Here is a 16,025-nt window from a genome sequence, read left to right on the forward strand (position 1 = left end):
GTGGGCGAGACGCCTGTCGGGCTTAAAGTGTGTCTAATAATTATTCATATGTTTTGTATTTACATGGCAGCCGCCTATAATGACAGCTGCTTGTCATATGTGGTTGCAGAACAAGAAAACATACATCAGCATGCATCTCTACTGGAGCCGTAGTAACAAACAATTTAAGATTACATGAAGTCATCCACATTGTTATTTTAATCTAATATATTGGAAACAGACTTTAATTATCTCATTATCAGCAGTTTAGCAGTGGAAGCTGTGTGTGCTGTGGGTGTTGGAATAGACTTTCGAAACATCTTCTGCACTTCACACGTTTTACAATCCATGTCATATTTTGATGGGCCCTTGTTCTTGTTCTCACCAGGCTCGGCAGACCTGCACCAGATGTTTCCCACGCCTCCCTCCCTAGAGCAGCACATCATGGGCTACTCGCCCATGAACATGTGCAGCAAGGAGTACGGCAGCATGGAGCACCACACGGGCATGTCCACACTGGATGGCAACTCGTCTCTGGGAGGCCACTTTAAGATCGAGGTGGAGGAGAGCTTCTGCAGTCCCAAGCCAGCTGAGATCAAGGCGGGTCTAGACTCTGTAAATCTGTCAGGTCTTATTGCAGTGGCGGATTACAACTGGCTCAACCAATAGGTCGGATTTACTGCCCAAACCAATAGATGTCAGAAGTCAAAGTGAAGTTATTGATTGATGGGTTTTCTTCACCGTGCTCATTTTTTAACCAGCTCACACGTGGTCAGAGGCTGCTCTTCAGATGAGGAGCACAGCGACATGCTAAACCCTCCCAGTTCTGCAGTTATTGAGAAGAAGCTGCCACGGATGTTTGAGTTTATAGGAATATAAGGTAGCAAAGTCTCATTTCTCTGCCTGACGTAAGTCTTCTTTTCCTTCCGTCTTGTAGGACTATTCGTTTGTGTACAAGCCAGATCTGTGCCAGCCATTCGTCGGCTGCTCAATGTTTGCCCCTCTGAAGACATTACCCAGCCAGTGTCTCCCGCCGGTCAAAATACCAGAGGATTGCATCTACCGACCAAGCTGGACCATGGGCAGGGAGATGCTCAACCCCGTGCCTGTCATGACCTTCCTCAACAAGGACAGGTATGCTGCTGTCGTGCTTTCCCATGAGGTTTCTAATGAGTGGCTGTTTGCCATCTTCACGTGTTGCTGGTAACACACAACGGAGATCTTTAACCAGGGTTTCTTGTTTTACCGGCTCAAAATGAGGAGGAGGTGGTACCGTCCCAATCATGTGCACACATACCGTCCTGGACCGTGAATATGGTCAATATGCTAAATTGTAGCCTCATAGTCACAGTCAGTGGTAGTGTCTATATTGTCAATGTGAAATGTTCATCTAAAGTTTTCTGTAGTGGTCCCAGTAGTATTTGTTCCTAGAGTGTACTGAAGTAGCACATGACATGGTTGAGGCTGAGACCACAAACACTGAAATGCTAAATATCTCGTAAAACATTTTGACTCGACTGGCAAATAATATTTTCTCAACAATATTGATCTCACCATACAACAGAAGCCATCAGAGCTTTGTTGAGAGCTGGAGGCGGGATGGCATTTGATGGAGGATGTCAGCCCCGTTATTCTCTATGTAGGAAAAAGAAACTCGCTTCAATAAGAGAGTACCAACAACTGGGTAGGCAGTACCGTGCAACAAGGGAAATGATCCACTTAAATCACAGCTTAACAGAAGCCCGTCAAGTGACTCCAGTGATATCAATGCTGACACTCGTTTACATGCCTTGTTTCCGTGTAATTCCTATCTGGCTCATTTCAAAGATTCCTTATCATTTTATCATGATGATCTGGTTACTGAGGCATTCTAATTTAGACTTGCAGAAGAAAAAGCCAAGGCTGTGCTGCCTGGTGCTGTTTTCTTTACGTTTTGTGTGCACAGAAGCATATACCGGTACTCCTACTCTGCTCCCTTTCTGTCCACACACCCTCTGGTCTCTCCCCGGACACCCCCTCAGCAGGCTGCTCAATTTCCCATGCATGGCTGCCTCAGGCGGAGCAGGGAAATGAGTGTAACATGCCGTCTTGGTTGAGGATGAGGACTATCACTGGAGTGGTGAGTTGGGGCCCCCACAGCGGCTCCATGCCGCCTCACTGCTCATGGCAGCTTGGAGTCTCCATTATATCCGTCACTGTTCCTCTTAACTACACGCACATGAACCTCTGCTACTTTTCACGCACACACAGGAATTAAGACAAAAATGTGGGAACTGGACGCAGCATGTGCAGCTGTTACCATATTATACTGCATTTCATTCACCCGCCAGGGAATCTAAAATGTGTCAGGCTCACCAGTGATCTATATCTAATCTTGCTGCTATGAGCAGTGATGATCTTCGTGATGCACTTCTTATTTTAGCTTTAACGGTGTCAGCCTCACTTTGTGTGTGTGGCTGAATTTCATTGCACTACAAACCATTCGATTCTTGAACGAACAACACAAGGCCTTTCAACTACGTACTCATTTCTTCAGCTGTGGTCATGTTTGGAAAATGTTTTGACTTATGAGAAAAGCCAGACGCGTTGCTTCTGCAGGCGGAGGAGAGGTGTCTGTACTTTGACTAATGTCCAGAGAGTGGTTGGTAAAGATCGTATAACGTTGTGCTGCATGCGTGTCTGCATCCCATGTTAAACGTGGCCTGGCTGCAGGAGAGAGCCTTGTGCTGGGACTTCCTTCTAATAGGTCTGTGCCAGGAGTTGTTCCCCACAGCTAGGGACATGATGTGCTCACTCTCCCTCCTCCCCTCTCTCTCCCTGCACTCTCTCTCTCCCTGCTTCCTCACTGTTGCTTGCCAGACCTAAAATAACCCTTACCTCAGAGGGACACTCGTTGAAATGTTTATTGAATGCCTTTCTCCCTCCCTCTGCTGCTTCTTTTTCGCTACCCATTTCTCATTCTCTCTCGCTCTCGCTCTCGCTCTCTCTCTTTCTTTAGTTTCTAATTCATGTCCTTTTGTTTCTCTGCCCTCAGTAACATCCCCAGTGTGGGCAGCACCATGGACCAGGACTACAGCCAGACCTACACCCCTCAAACCCACACGCCTTTCATGTCCAACAGTGCTCCACCAAGTAACAGTGGTGCTGGCATCCTGCCTTCCCCTGCCACCCCGCGTTTCTCTGCCCCCACCCCACGAACACCACGCACCCCACGCACGCCTCGGGGCCCCTCCAGCGTCCAGGGCTCGCTCAAGTACGAGAACTCCGACCTGTACTCGCCAGCGTCCACCCCCTCCACCTGCCGACCGCTGAACTCGGTAGAGCCGGCCACCGTACCCTCCATCCCCGAGGCCCACAGCCTCTACGTCACCCTCATCCTCTCCGAGTCGGTCATGAACCTCTTCAAGGACTGCAACTTCGACAGCTGCTGCATCTGCGTGTGTAACATGAACATAAAAGGAGCTGATGTGGGCGTGTACCTGAGCGACCCCGTCAGCGAGGCTCAGGAAACCTGCAGCTGCGGCTTCAGCGCCGTGGTCAACCGGCGTTACGGCAACGGCTCGGGTCTCTTCCTGGAGGACGAGCTGGATATCATCGGCCGCGGCTCAGACGTCAGCAGAGAGGCGGAGAAGCGCTTTGAGGCGCTGCGGCTCTCCTCGCTAGAAAGAACTGGAGTAGGGAGGGGTGACCGTGTCCCAGATGAGGTTATTCTCCTCCTACAGGACCAGTGCACCAACCCCTTTTCGCCCATTTCAATCCTAGAGCATGACATCGTGACACGGGGGCCAAGCGGGGCCCCCGTGCCGCCCTGCGTGAGGGTGGAGGAGAGGGACTACCACAGCGACTGTTACATGGCCCTGGAGCACGGCAGGCAGTTCATGGACAACATGTCGGGCGGCAAGGTGGACGAGGCGCTGGTGAAGAGCACCTGCCTCCACCACTGGGCCAAACAGAACGGTGAGAGATGTGGCAGTCTAGGTTTTCATGCTTGCCAAAAAAGGCTGTTGGATTCCAAATTATGTTTTCTCAGGCCGTTTAAGATTTTTCGCCAGATTTTTTTTTTTATTTATTTATTTTTTTAAAGAAGAAAAAAAGGCCGTCTGCAAGAAAGCAATATTCCAAATAATTTATTCAACAACTGAAAATATTGTTCAACCAAATGAAACAGCACTTGTAACATCAGAAATCTCCCTAAATGCACATCTTCAACTACATTGAACTGAATTTGTTCGTGTTTTATATGCTGTGATTTCAAATTTGTAATGCATTGACATATAGTAATTCAGTATTTTCACTTATGATCAGTTGAGAAACATAAATGCTTATTGTTCATTTAAGTGCTACCTGTGTATGATGAGTTTCTCATGTTGTGATGGAATCTGAAGCGTCTCCTTTACTCGTCTGTTCTCCAGCGGTGGAGGTGAGTGCGCTGTGCTCTCAGGATGTGCTGCGGGTGCTGATGTCCCTCCAGCCCGTGCTCCAGGACGCAATCCAGAAGAAGAGGACAATAAGGTCGTGGGGCGTTCAGGGTCCCCTCACCTGGCAGCAGTTCCACAAGATGGCTGGACGGGGCTCTTACGGTAAAGCTGTGGAAGTTTATCCACTTATCCACACAGTTCTGACTGATGTTTTTTTTACCATTCAGTTTAGCTGTAGAAAAGTTAGTGAATCCGTGTTTTGCACCACATATGCAATGGAGGTTTCTTAGCGAAACTATGAGGGTGATGACAGCAGATGGTGTTCGTGTGTGGTGACATTTGGAATGAGAGTCTTGGGGTCGAAAAACTCTGGATTTTTGTCAGCTCAATAGACAGTGTGGTACCTCTGCTGTGGTCCAGATGTCAGCTCTGTTGGGAGGAGCTGTCAGATGGTCCGGCGACATCACATTCTGATGCACAGTGGAGAGTGAAAAAAGGAGGGAGGGTGGCTGACACCTCACCTGTAAACAGCACTCGCTCACTGTTCTTTCTTTCTTTGTGTTTCTCTCGACCTCCTTCCACACTTTTGGTTTTTCCCCTCTTTGGCCTCCTTCCATCTCACCACCACCACCACCACAGGCACAGACGAGTCCCCAGAGCCTCTGCCCATCCCCACCTTCCTGGTGGGCTACGAGTATGACTTTGTGGTGCTGTCTCCGTTTGGTCTGCCCTACTGGGAGAAACTGTTGCTGGATCCCTTCGGCTCCCAACGGGACATTGGGTACCTGGTGGTTTGTCCTGACAACGAGGCCTTGCTCAGCGGCGCCAAGGGCTTCTTCCGAGACCTCACCGCTGTCTACGAGGTAGGGACTCTGAAGAAGGGTGTTTACGCACTTAGGTTTTATGAGATGTGATTCATGTACCAGTTCACACACTCATGTTCTTTTCCATCTGTTTTTCTACAGTCATGTCGACTGGGCCAGCACCGACCCATTTCCAAAGGCTACCCCGATGGCATTGTCCTCGTCGGAGGCAATGGGGCCAAGAACCTGGTGGATCAGCCAGTCAGCGACTGGTTCCTCAAGGCTGCCAGCAGCAACAGCGACGCCTTCACTAAGCTCAAACTCTATGCACAAGTGTGCCGCCACAACCTCGGTACGTTTTATTTACAGCCTGCGGGGTTACTGTTGCATTTCTTTTCTTTCTACACGGCCGCTCAGCCTAGCTGGAGTGCCTTGACTGTTTGAACGAGAGCTTGAAGTCAGTGAAGGAGAAGGTCAAGTTGAAATGGAGTCAATGCAGTATGTTTTCATTTTCTCAAATAGTGATTGATGGCATTAATGGAAGTCCAATGCTGTGCTTTCTCCCTTTAGCCCCATACCTCGCATCACAGCCATTGGACAGCTCCCTCCTCACACAGCCCAGTCTCCCACCATCGTCCAGCCAGTCCCCATCCACACAACTGTCTAGCTCCACCTCCAGCTCAGTCGGCCAGCAGGGCTCAGTCAACGCTGCGGGCTCCTCCGTTCCCAACAACAACAGCAGCAGCAGCAGCAGCAGCAACAGTGGGCCCAGGAACGGCTCCGCGTCATCCAACAGTCTGGTGACGTCCTCGGGCCAGCCTGGCAGCGGCATACCATCTGCTAAGCCCAGCTCTTTTTCCCCCTTTGGGAACATGGGCACCCAGGGCCAGGGAGGTGGACAGCTGGGGCAGCAGGCTGGTACCCAGAATACTGGCACCTCAGGGGACAACTCCAGCAGCCAGGCCCAGGGGCCCACAGAGCCTCTTGAAAGGTACCGCAATACACACAAGGCTGCAGACCTTCAACTCTAAAAAACAGTGTTGTGTACTAAGTGACAGTCCGTCACAGGGAGCTTTGATCTACGAAGAGCTGAGGCGATGCCAGATTGTATTAATAATACTGTGTGTAATCTTCCTTGTGCTTTCCTCAGCACTTTGGAACGAGAGAAGATAGGCGTGCCCACAGATGGGGAGTCCCACGCCATCACGTATCCACCCGCCATAGTCGTTTACATCGTGGACCCCTTCAGCTACGAGGAGGCCGACGGTGGCCCAGGGCCAGTGCCGGCCCACTCCAGTGTGTGGACGCTGGGTTTGCTGCGCTGCTACCTTGAGATGCTTCAGTTCCTGCCCCCACACATCCGCAACTCTATTTCTGTACAGGTAAGCGAAGTTCCCAGGAGAGCCACATTTTTATTGTATTTCATTATCATGAAGGCATAAGTGGAAATGCATTAATTGTGTATTCAATGTCAGCGTGTCAATGACTCTTCAATGTTTAACAGATTATGCTCAATGGCATCATTGCTGACATATCCATCATCATCAGAAGCAGTAAATTGTCCATGATTACCATCATACCCTGAGTGACCAGAAAACAAACGGCTTAACAATGGAATGGAAAGCAATACAACAGCAATGGATACTACCAAAGTTACAATGCTCTACAAGTGTTGTGTATATATAGAGTTCCATGGTTGTATTTTGGGAGTGTTGTGTTTGACTGCATTATATTCAAAGTACACGTACACATTTATCTTCAGATGACTTCTTCCAGCTACAAAAGCAGTGTACTAGCCCAACGTTTCCACTATATTCATTCTGCATTTAATATCCTTTGTGGGGCTAAACCTCTCCGCTCACAGAGCACGAGTGAAGAGAAGATAATGTTGTCGATGCCGGTCACAAACAGGCTCAGTCGTGAAAGACACGCTAACGTGCTGACGGTGGTCATATGGAAACTTAAGAGGCAATGTGTGTGTAATTTGGCCAGCGGTACACACCAGTAAAAGTAACCCCATGGCATTCGCTCCTGGTGATCGTCGCCACTGTTTCAGAAGAAGGAAATGACTGCAGTGACCGGCGAACCAGATTTAAAAGTGACATGGTTTCTTCTGACATGGGTAGTGTGTGTTGTGTTTTAGAAGTGCTGTGTGGTGGATCTAATTCATGCCGATGGGAAAAGTGGTTCTTGTGGGTTTCAAAAAGTAAATATTTGGAAAAGTGATAACTTTTTAAAGGAACTCTTTAGTGTTAAATTTGAGTTCAGCCCACGGATGTGTCATTGGGTCTTCCAGCAAAAATCTATGGAAGAAAGGCACTTATTTGCTGTCTATTCATTATTCTGTTGACCATAAATGTTTGACTCCTTCGTACATCATCTGTGATGAGAAAAACAACACACAAAACCAAAAGAAGTCCCGCTGCTCTGCATCCCTGCCTCCGTTTCCATCACTCGTCTCTGTTTCCATTCGTTAGATTTGTAGTTACGTCGGTTTGAGACGTGGCTGTTTGTACAAGTTGTCATTGTGTTATCCTGCTTTACTCTGGACAATGACGCAGCAATAAAAAAAGGGCAGCGATTCGACTGACGAGATGAGGTTTAACTCGCCCAACTTCTGGACTGATTATTCAATTCATCAACATTTAGGGAGCAGCCCTAATTGAGTTGTACGGGATTGCATTGCAGTGCGCAGAGCGTTTTATATATTGGTCACTCAGTGAACGTTTATGCAAATGATAAGTATATTTTAAGTTGCACACCTGAGAATTAGACATGAAGTGAATTTGAATGTTGCCGGACTCTTTTATGTACACTTGCCACTTGTCTCTATGTAGCACTAGAGTACCGGTAGTAACTAGTAGCAAGATATTGCATTAAGAGAAGCGTTGTTTGAGTGTCTCTTGTCGAACAACTTGTCTTTTTTCCCCTCAGATTGTCCCTTGCCAGTACCTGCTTCAGCCAGTACGAGGTGAAGACCGCCACATCTACGCCCAGCACCTCAAGTCTCTGGCCTTCTCCGTCTTCGCTCAGTGCCGACGGCCGCTGCCCACCTCCACCAATGTCAAGTCGCTGACGGGCTTCGGCCCGGGCCTGGCCATCGACACCGCACTGAAGAGCCCAGAGGTAAATGCAACGCGTAGTCAAGTTGCAGCAGTTGCACTCTTGATTGTTTTGACATGATCCATCTGTAAAGCAGACGGAGAGGTGTTGTTCCGGCGTGCGGTTGCAGCTGATCAGCAACATGCTAGCGTTGTACTCTGATCGATAGGCGAGTAAACAGAGGCTGACGCTGTGGCCCTCGCAGCAGCATTTCAGTTGCTTTCAGCTCTCGTGCCAATAATGAACCGGACCTGATGTGACCCAGCCCTTTGCCCCCGGCTGTGTTCACTTTACCACTGAAGAGAAAGAAGGCAATGAGATGGAGTTTTTAGTGCTAACCATCCTCAGAGTTGTTTCTTCTGGAACAGGACTACGGGAACTTGTAACCCCTCTGCTACTACAGAGTTTTCTTTCCATTATCTGCTTGGCTAGCTCCCTGAGACCTTCCATAATGGGATCTCAACTCCAGGTTTAGACAAAGGGGCACTTAAGATCAGGACCTTATTCAGTGGACTTCCTTCCTTCCAGCCAGCGCTACCCTTTCCCTTTGACAAACTAGCGAACCTTGAGCTGCCTGGCTGGGAGGACTGGGATATGGATAGGACAATTTGAGTGTCACACCGAACATATTTGCTTGTAAAGATGCCTAGAATGTGAATTGTTTGGGTCAGCTTGGCTCTTAACGAGCAGAAATTTGGATTGAAAGAGAAGATGTCCTGCTCTTGTGAAAGTCCAGCAGCCAGCCAGGCATGCATGCAGAAACTTAATACATCTGGAGCATGTCCAGTCTTTCTCCATTTGTTTAGAAGGGCTGAACATTTATACTAAATCCTTTTATCCTGAACATCTTCCCCTCCCAATCTGCAGAGGCCGGAGTATCTGCGCCTGTATACACCCCCGTTCATTCTAGCACCAGTGAAGGACAAGCAGACGGAGCTCGGAGAGACGTTTGGGGAGGCATCGCAGAAATACAACGTGCTCTTTGTCGGATACTGTCTGTCCCACGACCAACGCTGGATCCTGGCTACATGCACTGACCTATATGGGGAACTCCTGGAGACCTGCATCATCAACATCGATGTGCCCAACAGGTATGACTACCACCCACCTGCACGATATTTAAACCTACCAGCTTCAAAGTCTTTTATTACCATCATTAAGTATCACTGAACACAACTCAACCCTCACACGAGTACTGAGCTTATTAAACTCTGTGTACTAGAAGAAGTCAAGAAAGAGTTTCAAGTTGTCTTTCCTTAAAGGTGTAACTTTTCCACCTTAAAATGTGTAAAAACTACAAGCTATGTTATCTATTTTGTTGAGTTGTGTACTTGCATTATCCCAAATGTTCCCAGCAATTTTCAAACCTAGAGAAATTTGATGGTTTTGTTCACGGTAATGGTCCGTTTTATTTGGTGGCCTGTCGATGGCGTCAGATCCCCTGTGCGTATGAGCAGCCTTGTGGTTGTCTGCCAGAGGCTGTCATAAATGAACTTTCTTATCCAGTTTCAAGCCAAATTTTTACGATACACGCTTCCCACAGCATCGGCAAAACACCAATTTTCATTGTGAAACTGCTTTATTAAACATGTCACGCAAGTGTTTTGTTCATAGTGTGGTTGTTGTGAAAGTATCTTTAAAAATCTGGTCCATCTTTGTCTGTGTAGCCGGTAGCACTCAACCAGTGGTTTTTAAAAACCCACTTGCCATCATCCTCCACATCCTCCATCGGTTCATTTTTCTCTGTGAATACCCCTCATTCACACACAGCTGCACAGCAGATGTGTGTGACCTTACAAAAAGGTGCACGGCAGCTGTCACCAACACTTAAAATGTGTCTGCGTCAGTTATGTCAAGCCGGCTGTCAAATGACACTTCTCACTCAAGTGTAAATTAGGTTTGAGAGGCAAAGCACACAGCTGTCAGTCAAGGATGATCTCTGCACAGGCCCTCAAATTCCAGAGGTTCACCTTCACCTGCCTCCACAAACTGTTAAACCAGCTCTAGTGACTAGCAGCTAAACTCACTGTATGTACACTTGACTCCCTGTCTTGCATGTCTGTTCTGCATACTTTGACAAGTGGTTTTGACATGCGAGTCGATGCGTGTCCCGCAGGGCGCGGAGGAAAAAGGGCTCTGTTCGGCGGCTCGGCCTGCAGAAGCTGTGGGATTGGTGCTTGGGGCTGGTGCAGATGACATCACTCCCCTGGAGGGTGGTGATTGGCCGACTGGGCAGGATAGGACACGGAGAGTTAAAGGGTAAGGAGGACTAGTTATATGATGCTAAAATGCTTTTTCATGACCAAAAAAAGAAAGCATTCAAGACATTCGGGTGTTTTTTACACCAGCGTGTCACATTCATCCCTGTTGCTCTCGTCTCTCAATGTTCCAGACTGGAGTATTCTGCTGAGCAGGAGAAACCTCCAGTCACTGAGTCGCCGGCTGAAGGAAATGTGTCGAATGTGCGGCATCTCCGCCTCGGATACTCCCAGCATCCTCAGCGTGTGCTTGGTTGCCATGGAGCCCCAGGGATCATTTATCATCATGCCAGGTGCAGTGTGTGTGCAAATGACAGATTATCAGTACACTTACTATCTGTATTGACATGCACTTCTCATCTGAGTCGATTACTCCTCTAAGAAAGGTGTGTTCATGTCTGTTTGAGTGTGAGTGTGTGTGTGTGTGTTTGGGTGAGAGTGTGCAGCGTGATGGATGGCAGCAGCGTATCACAATGCATGTCTCCTCCTTGTCCAGGGCAGATTGATGGCAGGGAAGATCATGTACCTTTTGCTCATAAAGCACGACCTCTCAGATGCCCATTGATCTCAATGCGGTGTGATGGAGAGCCAGATCAATGGGTTTATTTTGGGAAAGGAGTGGGGGATTGTCAGTGCATCATACCAGGATTGTGTTGAGCGATGCCGGGCTGAGGCCATCTCCTTTCTAAAAAAGCTCTTTAAGCTGAAAGAGGTTAGCAAGGCTGTGTTAGACTCAGATGGATATGACGGGGGGGGGGGGGGGGTTACATCACTGTAACGTGGAACACTAACTCAAGAGAGTTGCTGGCTCTAGACGTAATGGCTCTTTCAGTTAGATTATGAAATGCATATGCGGATGTGAATTGTAAAATTAAGACATTAATACTTCAACAGTCATGAAATTGTATGCTGTACTTAAAAATGACTTTATTTTAATCACAATTGGAAAGTTGTTACTTGGTGCTCGGTTGAAGATGGTCCTTGTATATTTTTAAAGGAGCTGTATGTAACATTCTGAACATTAATATAGCAGTAGACAACTGTTTTCTATGTTTAGATCTCTAGTGGAGGGATGTCTACCCGAGCTCTTCCTTTATGTGTGTTGTTATCAGAGCTTCTCCTGCTGTGTTGACACAGCCTGGCCGGCTGCACGTGCATTTCAGTGCATGTGAGCGTGCCCCACTGGTTAGCTCACGGCTGCTGCTAAACAAATCACAAGGGCTATAGAACCAAGCCACTCTGGTTGTTATTACAACTGAGTGTATATAGATTGATGAAGGGTAACGTTTGAGTCATTTCTTTGGCAGCAGAGTTTGTTATATTCCTTTGAGAGTTATATGACGCTTCACCAGTTTAAAGATCTGACCCGCAGTAGGTAAAAGGATTTTGACAAGCATTCTTATTTAGTTGCAGTCTTCTTAGCCGCACTGTTTATTGACCGGTCGCTCTCTCCTTCCTCCTCTCCCTTTAGACTCTGTGTCGACAGGCTCAGTGTTTGGCCGCAGCACCACCTTGAACATGCAGACGTCCCAGCTAAACACCCCACAGGACACCTCCTGCACCCACATCCTGGTCTTCCCCACGTCCGCCTTCGTCCAAGTGGCCAGCTCCAATTACACCAACATCGACCCAAACATCGACATTCTAAACGCCACCAACGGTCAGTAGGGCTCCTTCATCGGTCTTGCAGTCGTTGGACTTTAAGCGAAGCCACAGATGTTAAAGGGAAATGTAGCCATTACTGTGTTTCCCTTTTTAATCTGTACTATTTTTCCCAAATCCTTCCTGTTTACTTTTCCAGGCTATTAAGAGTCTGTTTAGAAGTACCGGGTAGTGTGTGCGTACATGCTTAGTGCCTTTACAGCACCTCATGCGTCTTAAGCTTATTTCCTGAGTGCAAATGTATTTAATGACAGTAATATTAAGCACGGTCCCTCACATTCCCTATTCAGTAACTAGCAGAATGTCCAAATAATATCTTCTGAAATGTATATTGCAACAGAAAAATACATATTTTGGCTCACAGGTATGTGTGAGGGGACATTTTCGTTAAGAGTATTTTCGATGCTTTCAGAGACGCGTGGAGTGTATTTCTTTCATAACAATCCTCCCACATCATCCCGTGCAGACCTGTTGAATTATTCTCCTGTTGTCCTCAGATGGGTCCGATGCCATCGGGATCTTTGACCTGCTGGACCAGGAGAACGAGTTGGTGGACCCAGACATCATCAACATCTCGCCCAACACCTCACCAGTACACTCCCCTGGCTCTCATTACCACCACGGGGGTGATGGCAGTAAGGTGAGTCAAGCCGTACATGCACACGGGCCACGGTGTGTTCCGTATACTTCTATGTTGCAACATTGAAAGCAGCCTTGGATTGATGTCACACCCCATGTCTCCCATTCCTCTGTATGTTGTTAAATGAGTCAGAATACAACAACATTAGATCGTCTTATCAGAAGACACGACAAAATACTAAATAAAGGATTGTCTTATCTTATCTAATAAAGGATTATCTTATCTTATCTTAAAAGATGCGACACATGGACACAATGCTAACCTTGAGTTTCTCCCTTGTTACAGGGCCAGAGTACTGACCGTATGGAGTCTCATGAAGAGGTTCCGAACCTCCTGCAGCAGCCTCTGGCACTTGGCTACTTTGTCTCCACGGCGAAAGCCGGCCCACTACCTGACTGGTTCTGGTCAGCCTGTCCGCAGGCTCAGAACCAGTGTCCACTCTTCCTCAAGGTAGCAGGCTCCGCCCCTCTCACGTCTTTATTTAATGGGTTTCGTGTAGTGCTGCCTTTTTACACAGTGAAGACTAAATTACACTAAAGACAACCTAATGGAAACATCAACGTAGTGCACTACAAAACAATAACTAACTGTAGGGATATTCACTACTTTTCAGAAATATGCTTTCTTGCTGAGGGTCAGATTGGTACCACTCATGTCTGTCTGTTAAATGTAATGCTTCAGCTAGCATCTGATTAGCTTAGCATAAAGACTGGAAACAGGGAAGCGGCTAGCCTGGTTAACCTGTCAGCCCCTCTAAAAGCTCACTTATCAACATGTCTTGTTTGTTTAATTTGTATAAAAACAGTCGTGTAAAAATGGCACGCATGGTTTTACGAGGGATTATATGGTATGATTCATGGATTCACAGCTGATTGCCGGGAAACCTCACTGTGACAACAAGACTCCAGGAAGCCATTGCCTCCGACCGAGAAATAGTTCCGCACGCAACTCCCCATTGAACCACAACAGTCCTTTTTAAAAATGCAGTTATTAATATGTAAGCTGTAAATGAACCGCTAACCTGTTCTGTGGCATTTTGAAGCTCAGCCCCAGCAAGTGTTGTTGAGGTAACTGAACCCTGTAACCGAAAAATGTTAGATACAAGAGGACGGCAGAGGTTTGATTTGCACGGATATCCCCTCTGCTGCTGTCACCGCTCTGTGAAAAGAACTGGAGTTATTTACATGAGATGTAATAAAAGGTTAATAACTTTGTTATGATGCCATTTCCCCTGGCTCCCTCTCTCAGGCCTCTTTGCACCTCCATGTGTCTTCAGTGCAATCAGATGAACTACTGCACAGCAAACACTCCCATCCCCTCGACTCCAATCAGACCTCAGATGTACTCAGGTAAACACCGGAACACACACGCAATCCCACGACCAACCCGCTGACTGTGTTTTCAGTGGGGGTTTGTATTGCAGATTTCATTCAGGCTGAAGTTGTTTTTTGATACAAATGATGACTGACTGACGATATTCATGAGCATTGAAATGGCCCAGGATCATTTTGAAAAAATAAAGGCTTATTTTATTTTTTAATCTTTTTAAACCCAGCGTGTCACCCGACAAATACCTCCAATTTAAAGATGCATTTCTGATGTGTGCCTGAACAGATATGTGCTGGAGCAGTACAACGCCCTCTCCTGGCTGACGTGTGACCCGGCTACACAGGACCGACGATCGTGTCTACCCATTCACTTTGTGGTGCTCAACCAGATGTACAACTTCATCATGAACATGTTGTAGCCAACAGCCTGTTGCTGGCGGGGATGTAGGGGAAACATTTCAAAGAAAAAGGAAAGCGACGACTCGAGAGGGAGCTTTCATCAAGACTGAAGGAAAGTGCAAGAAACCAGACGGGCGTACGGAGCTGGATCCTGCACCAAGATGGGATTAGACGGCTGGTACTGGTTGAGACGGTCCAGTCCGTGTGAATCAAAGACATGCACAAAGAGACAAGCGAATAAAGATGAGGGGGGGGAACCAGAAGTTGAGTCGCAAATTAATGAACGTGAGAGAATGACAGATTGGATGTCATGGTATGTAGCATGGCAGCACAGTCACTGGCCAGTGTGTACCGGAGAGACAAGTCTATTTGTAAAGTTATTGGAAGAAAAGGGACATATTTGATCGTGGAAAAAATGGATCTTTGATTTTAAGATCTGAAATTCCTTTGGATGAAATAGTATCCAATTGAAATGCCTGCATCTATCTTATTTATTGTACGTTTTTAAATGTATAATTTGTCTTATTTCTTAACCTCTTTTATATATATAAAAAATGGAGAAGGTTTATATCACCTTCCTGCTTTAAAGCAATCGGTTTAAGATATATGTAATCGTCTTAATTACAAAACAACCAGGAAAACAAATCCCATTCAAAATGAAACAAGGTCCCAGTAGGTTGCTTTTAGAGTATTATTTTTTGTAATGGAGACAGAATATTTGTATTGTCACAATGTACAGAAGAATGAGAGTGGAGAATTATGTTCCATGCCTTTGAGCATGGACGACTTACAGCAAAGCTGTAGCTACAGAGGACTTGTACAGCAATGAACTTCACTGTGTTCAAATAAAGAGGTACATTGTTGTATATAGTATTTTATACCACACATTTAGACACAAAAACCAAACGGCAATATATATAAATAATTATATATGAATGCCATGCCAGCAGTTGGTGGTGTGGCTTCTGTTTTAGGAATAAAGTGCGTCAACTTATTTCCCTGTGCTTGTGATTATTGCTTTGGGGAGGGGGAGGGAGAAGGACAGTGATGTGCAATTGGACAAGAACACCAACAGTGGAGTGGAAGGAGAACTATTGGCATCTCTTGGAGGTAGCTGACCTCAGGTGTGACCTTTTTTTTTTTTTTTTAGGTGAGAACATGAGAACAGTTGCCTTAATGGCAGACATGCAGTGTCTCCTTCAGCACATCCCTAAAGTATACTATACCTCTCCCTTACTCTGATTGGCTGAGGTCAGGCTCTTTTGGCACCACTTCAGATTGGTTATGGATACATTTAGACCAGTCCCATTTTACTTCAGTGTGAAAGTAAATGTGTGGTGTAAATGAACTCTAACCAGCTATGAATGGCTGCCCATTGGACATACAGTGTTTGTGCACTGAGGAGCATCTACTGTCTGAATTTCTCCTGTTCAGGT

At 46.7% G+C, this 16,025-nt stretch overlaps 1 protein-coding gene across 2 annotated transcripts in view; it reads left to right on the top strand.

Moving 5' to 3' along the window:
- med13a (mediator complex subunit 13a) overlaps positions 1-15,584 on the top strand; it is a 65,027-nt gene extending 49,443 nt beyond the window's left edge. For both annotated transcript variants that reach the window (XM_079283901.1, XM_079283900.1), the window contains 17 exons: positions 368-579; positions 917-1,113; positions 3,014-3,936; positions 4,392-4,559; positions 5,037-5,260; positions 5,363-5,552; positions 5,771-6,191; positions 6,351-6,582; positions 8,135-8,326; positions 9,170-9,393; positions 10,419-10,561; positions 10,695-10,853; positions 12,032-12,220; positions 12,720-12,862; positions 13,148-13,312; positions 14,111-14,211; positions 14,477-15,584. In XM_079283901.1, coding sequence (XP_079140027.1) covers positions 368-579; positions 917-1,113; positions 3,014-3,936; positions 4,392-4,559; positions 5,037-5,260; positions 5,363-5,552; positions 5,771-6,191; positions 6,351-6,582; positions 8,135-8,326; positions 9,170-9,393; positions 10,419-10,561; positions 10,695-10,853; positions 12,032-12,220; positions 12,720-12,862; positions 13,148-13,312; positions 14,111-14,211; positions 14,477-14,609 — 4,016 coding nt within the window. In that variant the 3' untranslated portion in view covers positions 14,610-15,584. The remainder of the gene's footprint in view (positions 1-367; positions 580-916; positions 1,114-3,013; positions 3,937-4,391; positions 4,560-5,036; positions 5,261-5,362; positions 5,553-5,770; positions 6,192-6,350; positions 6,583-8,134; positions 8,327-9,169; positions 9,394-10,418; positions 10,562-10,694; positions 10,854-12,031; positions 12,221-12,719; positions 12,863-13,147; positions 13,313-14,110; positions 14,212-14,476) is intronic.
- The last annotated feature ends 441 nt before the right edge of the window (positions 15,585-16,025 follow it).

This window comes from Melanostigma gelatinosum, assembly GCF_949748355.1.
Source record: "Melanostigma gelatinosum genome assembly, chromosome: 14".
Classification (NCBI taxonomy): Eukaryota; Metazoa; Chordata; class Actinopteri; order Perciformes; family Zoarcidae; genus Melanostigma; species Melanostigma gelatinosum.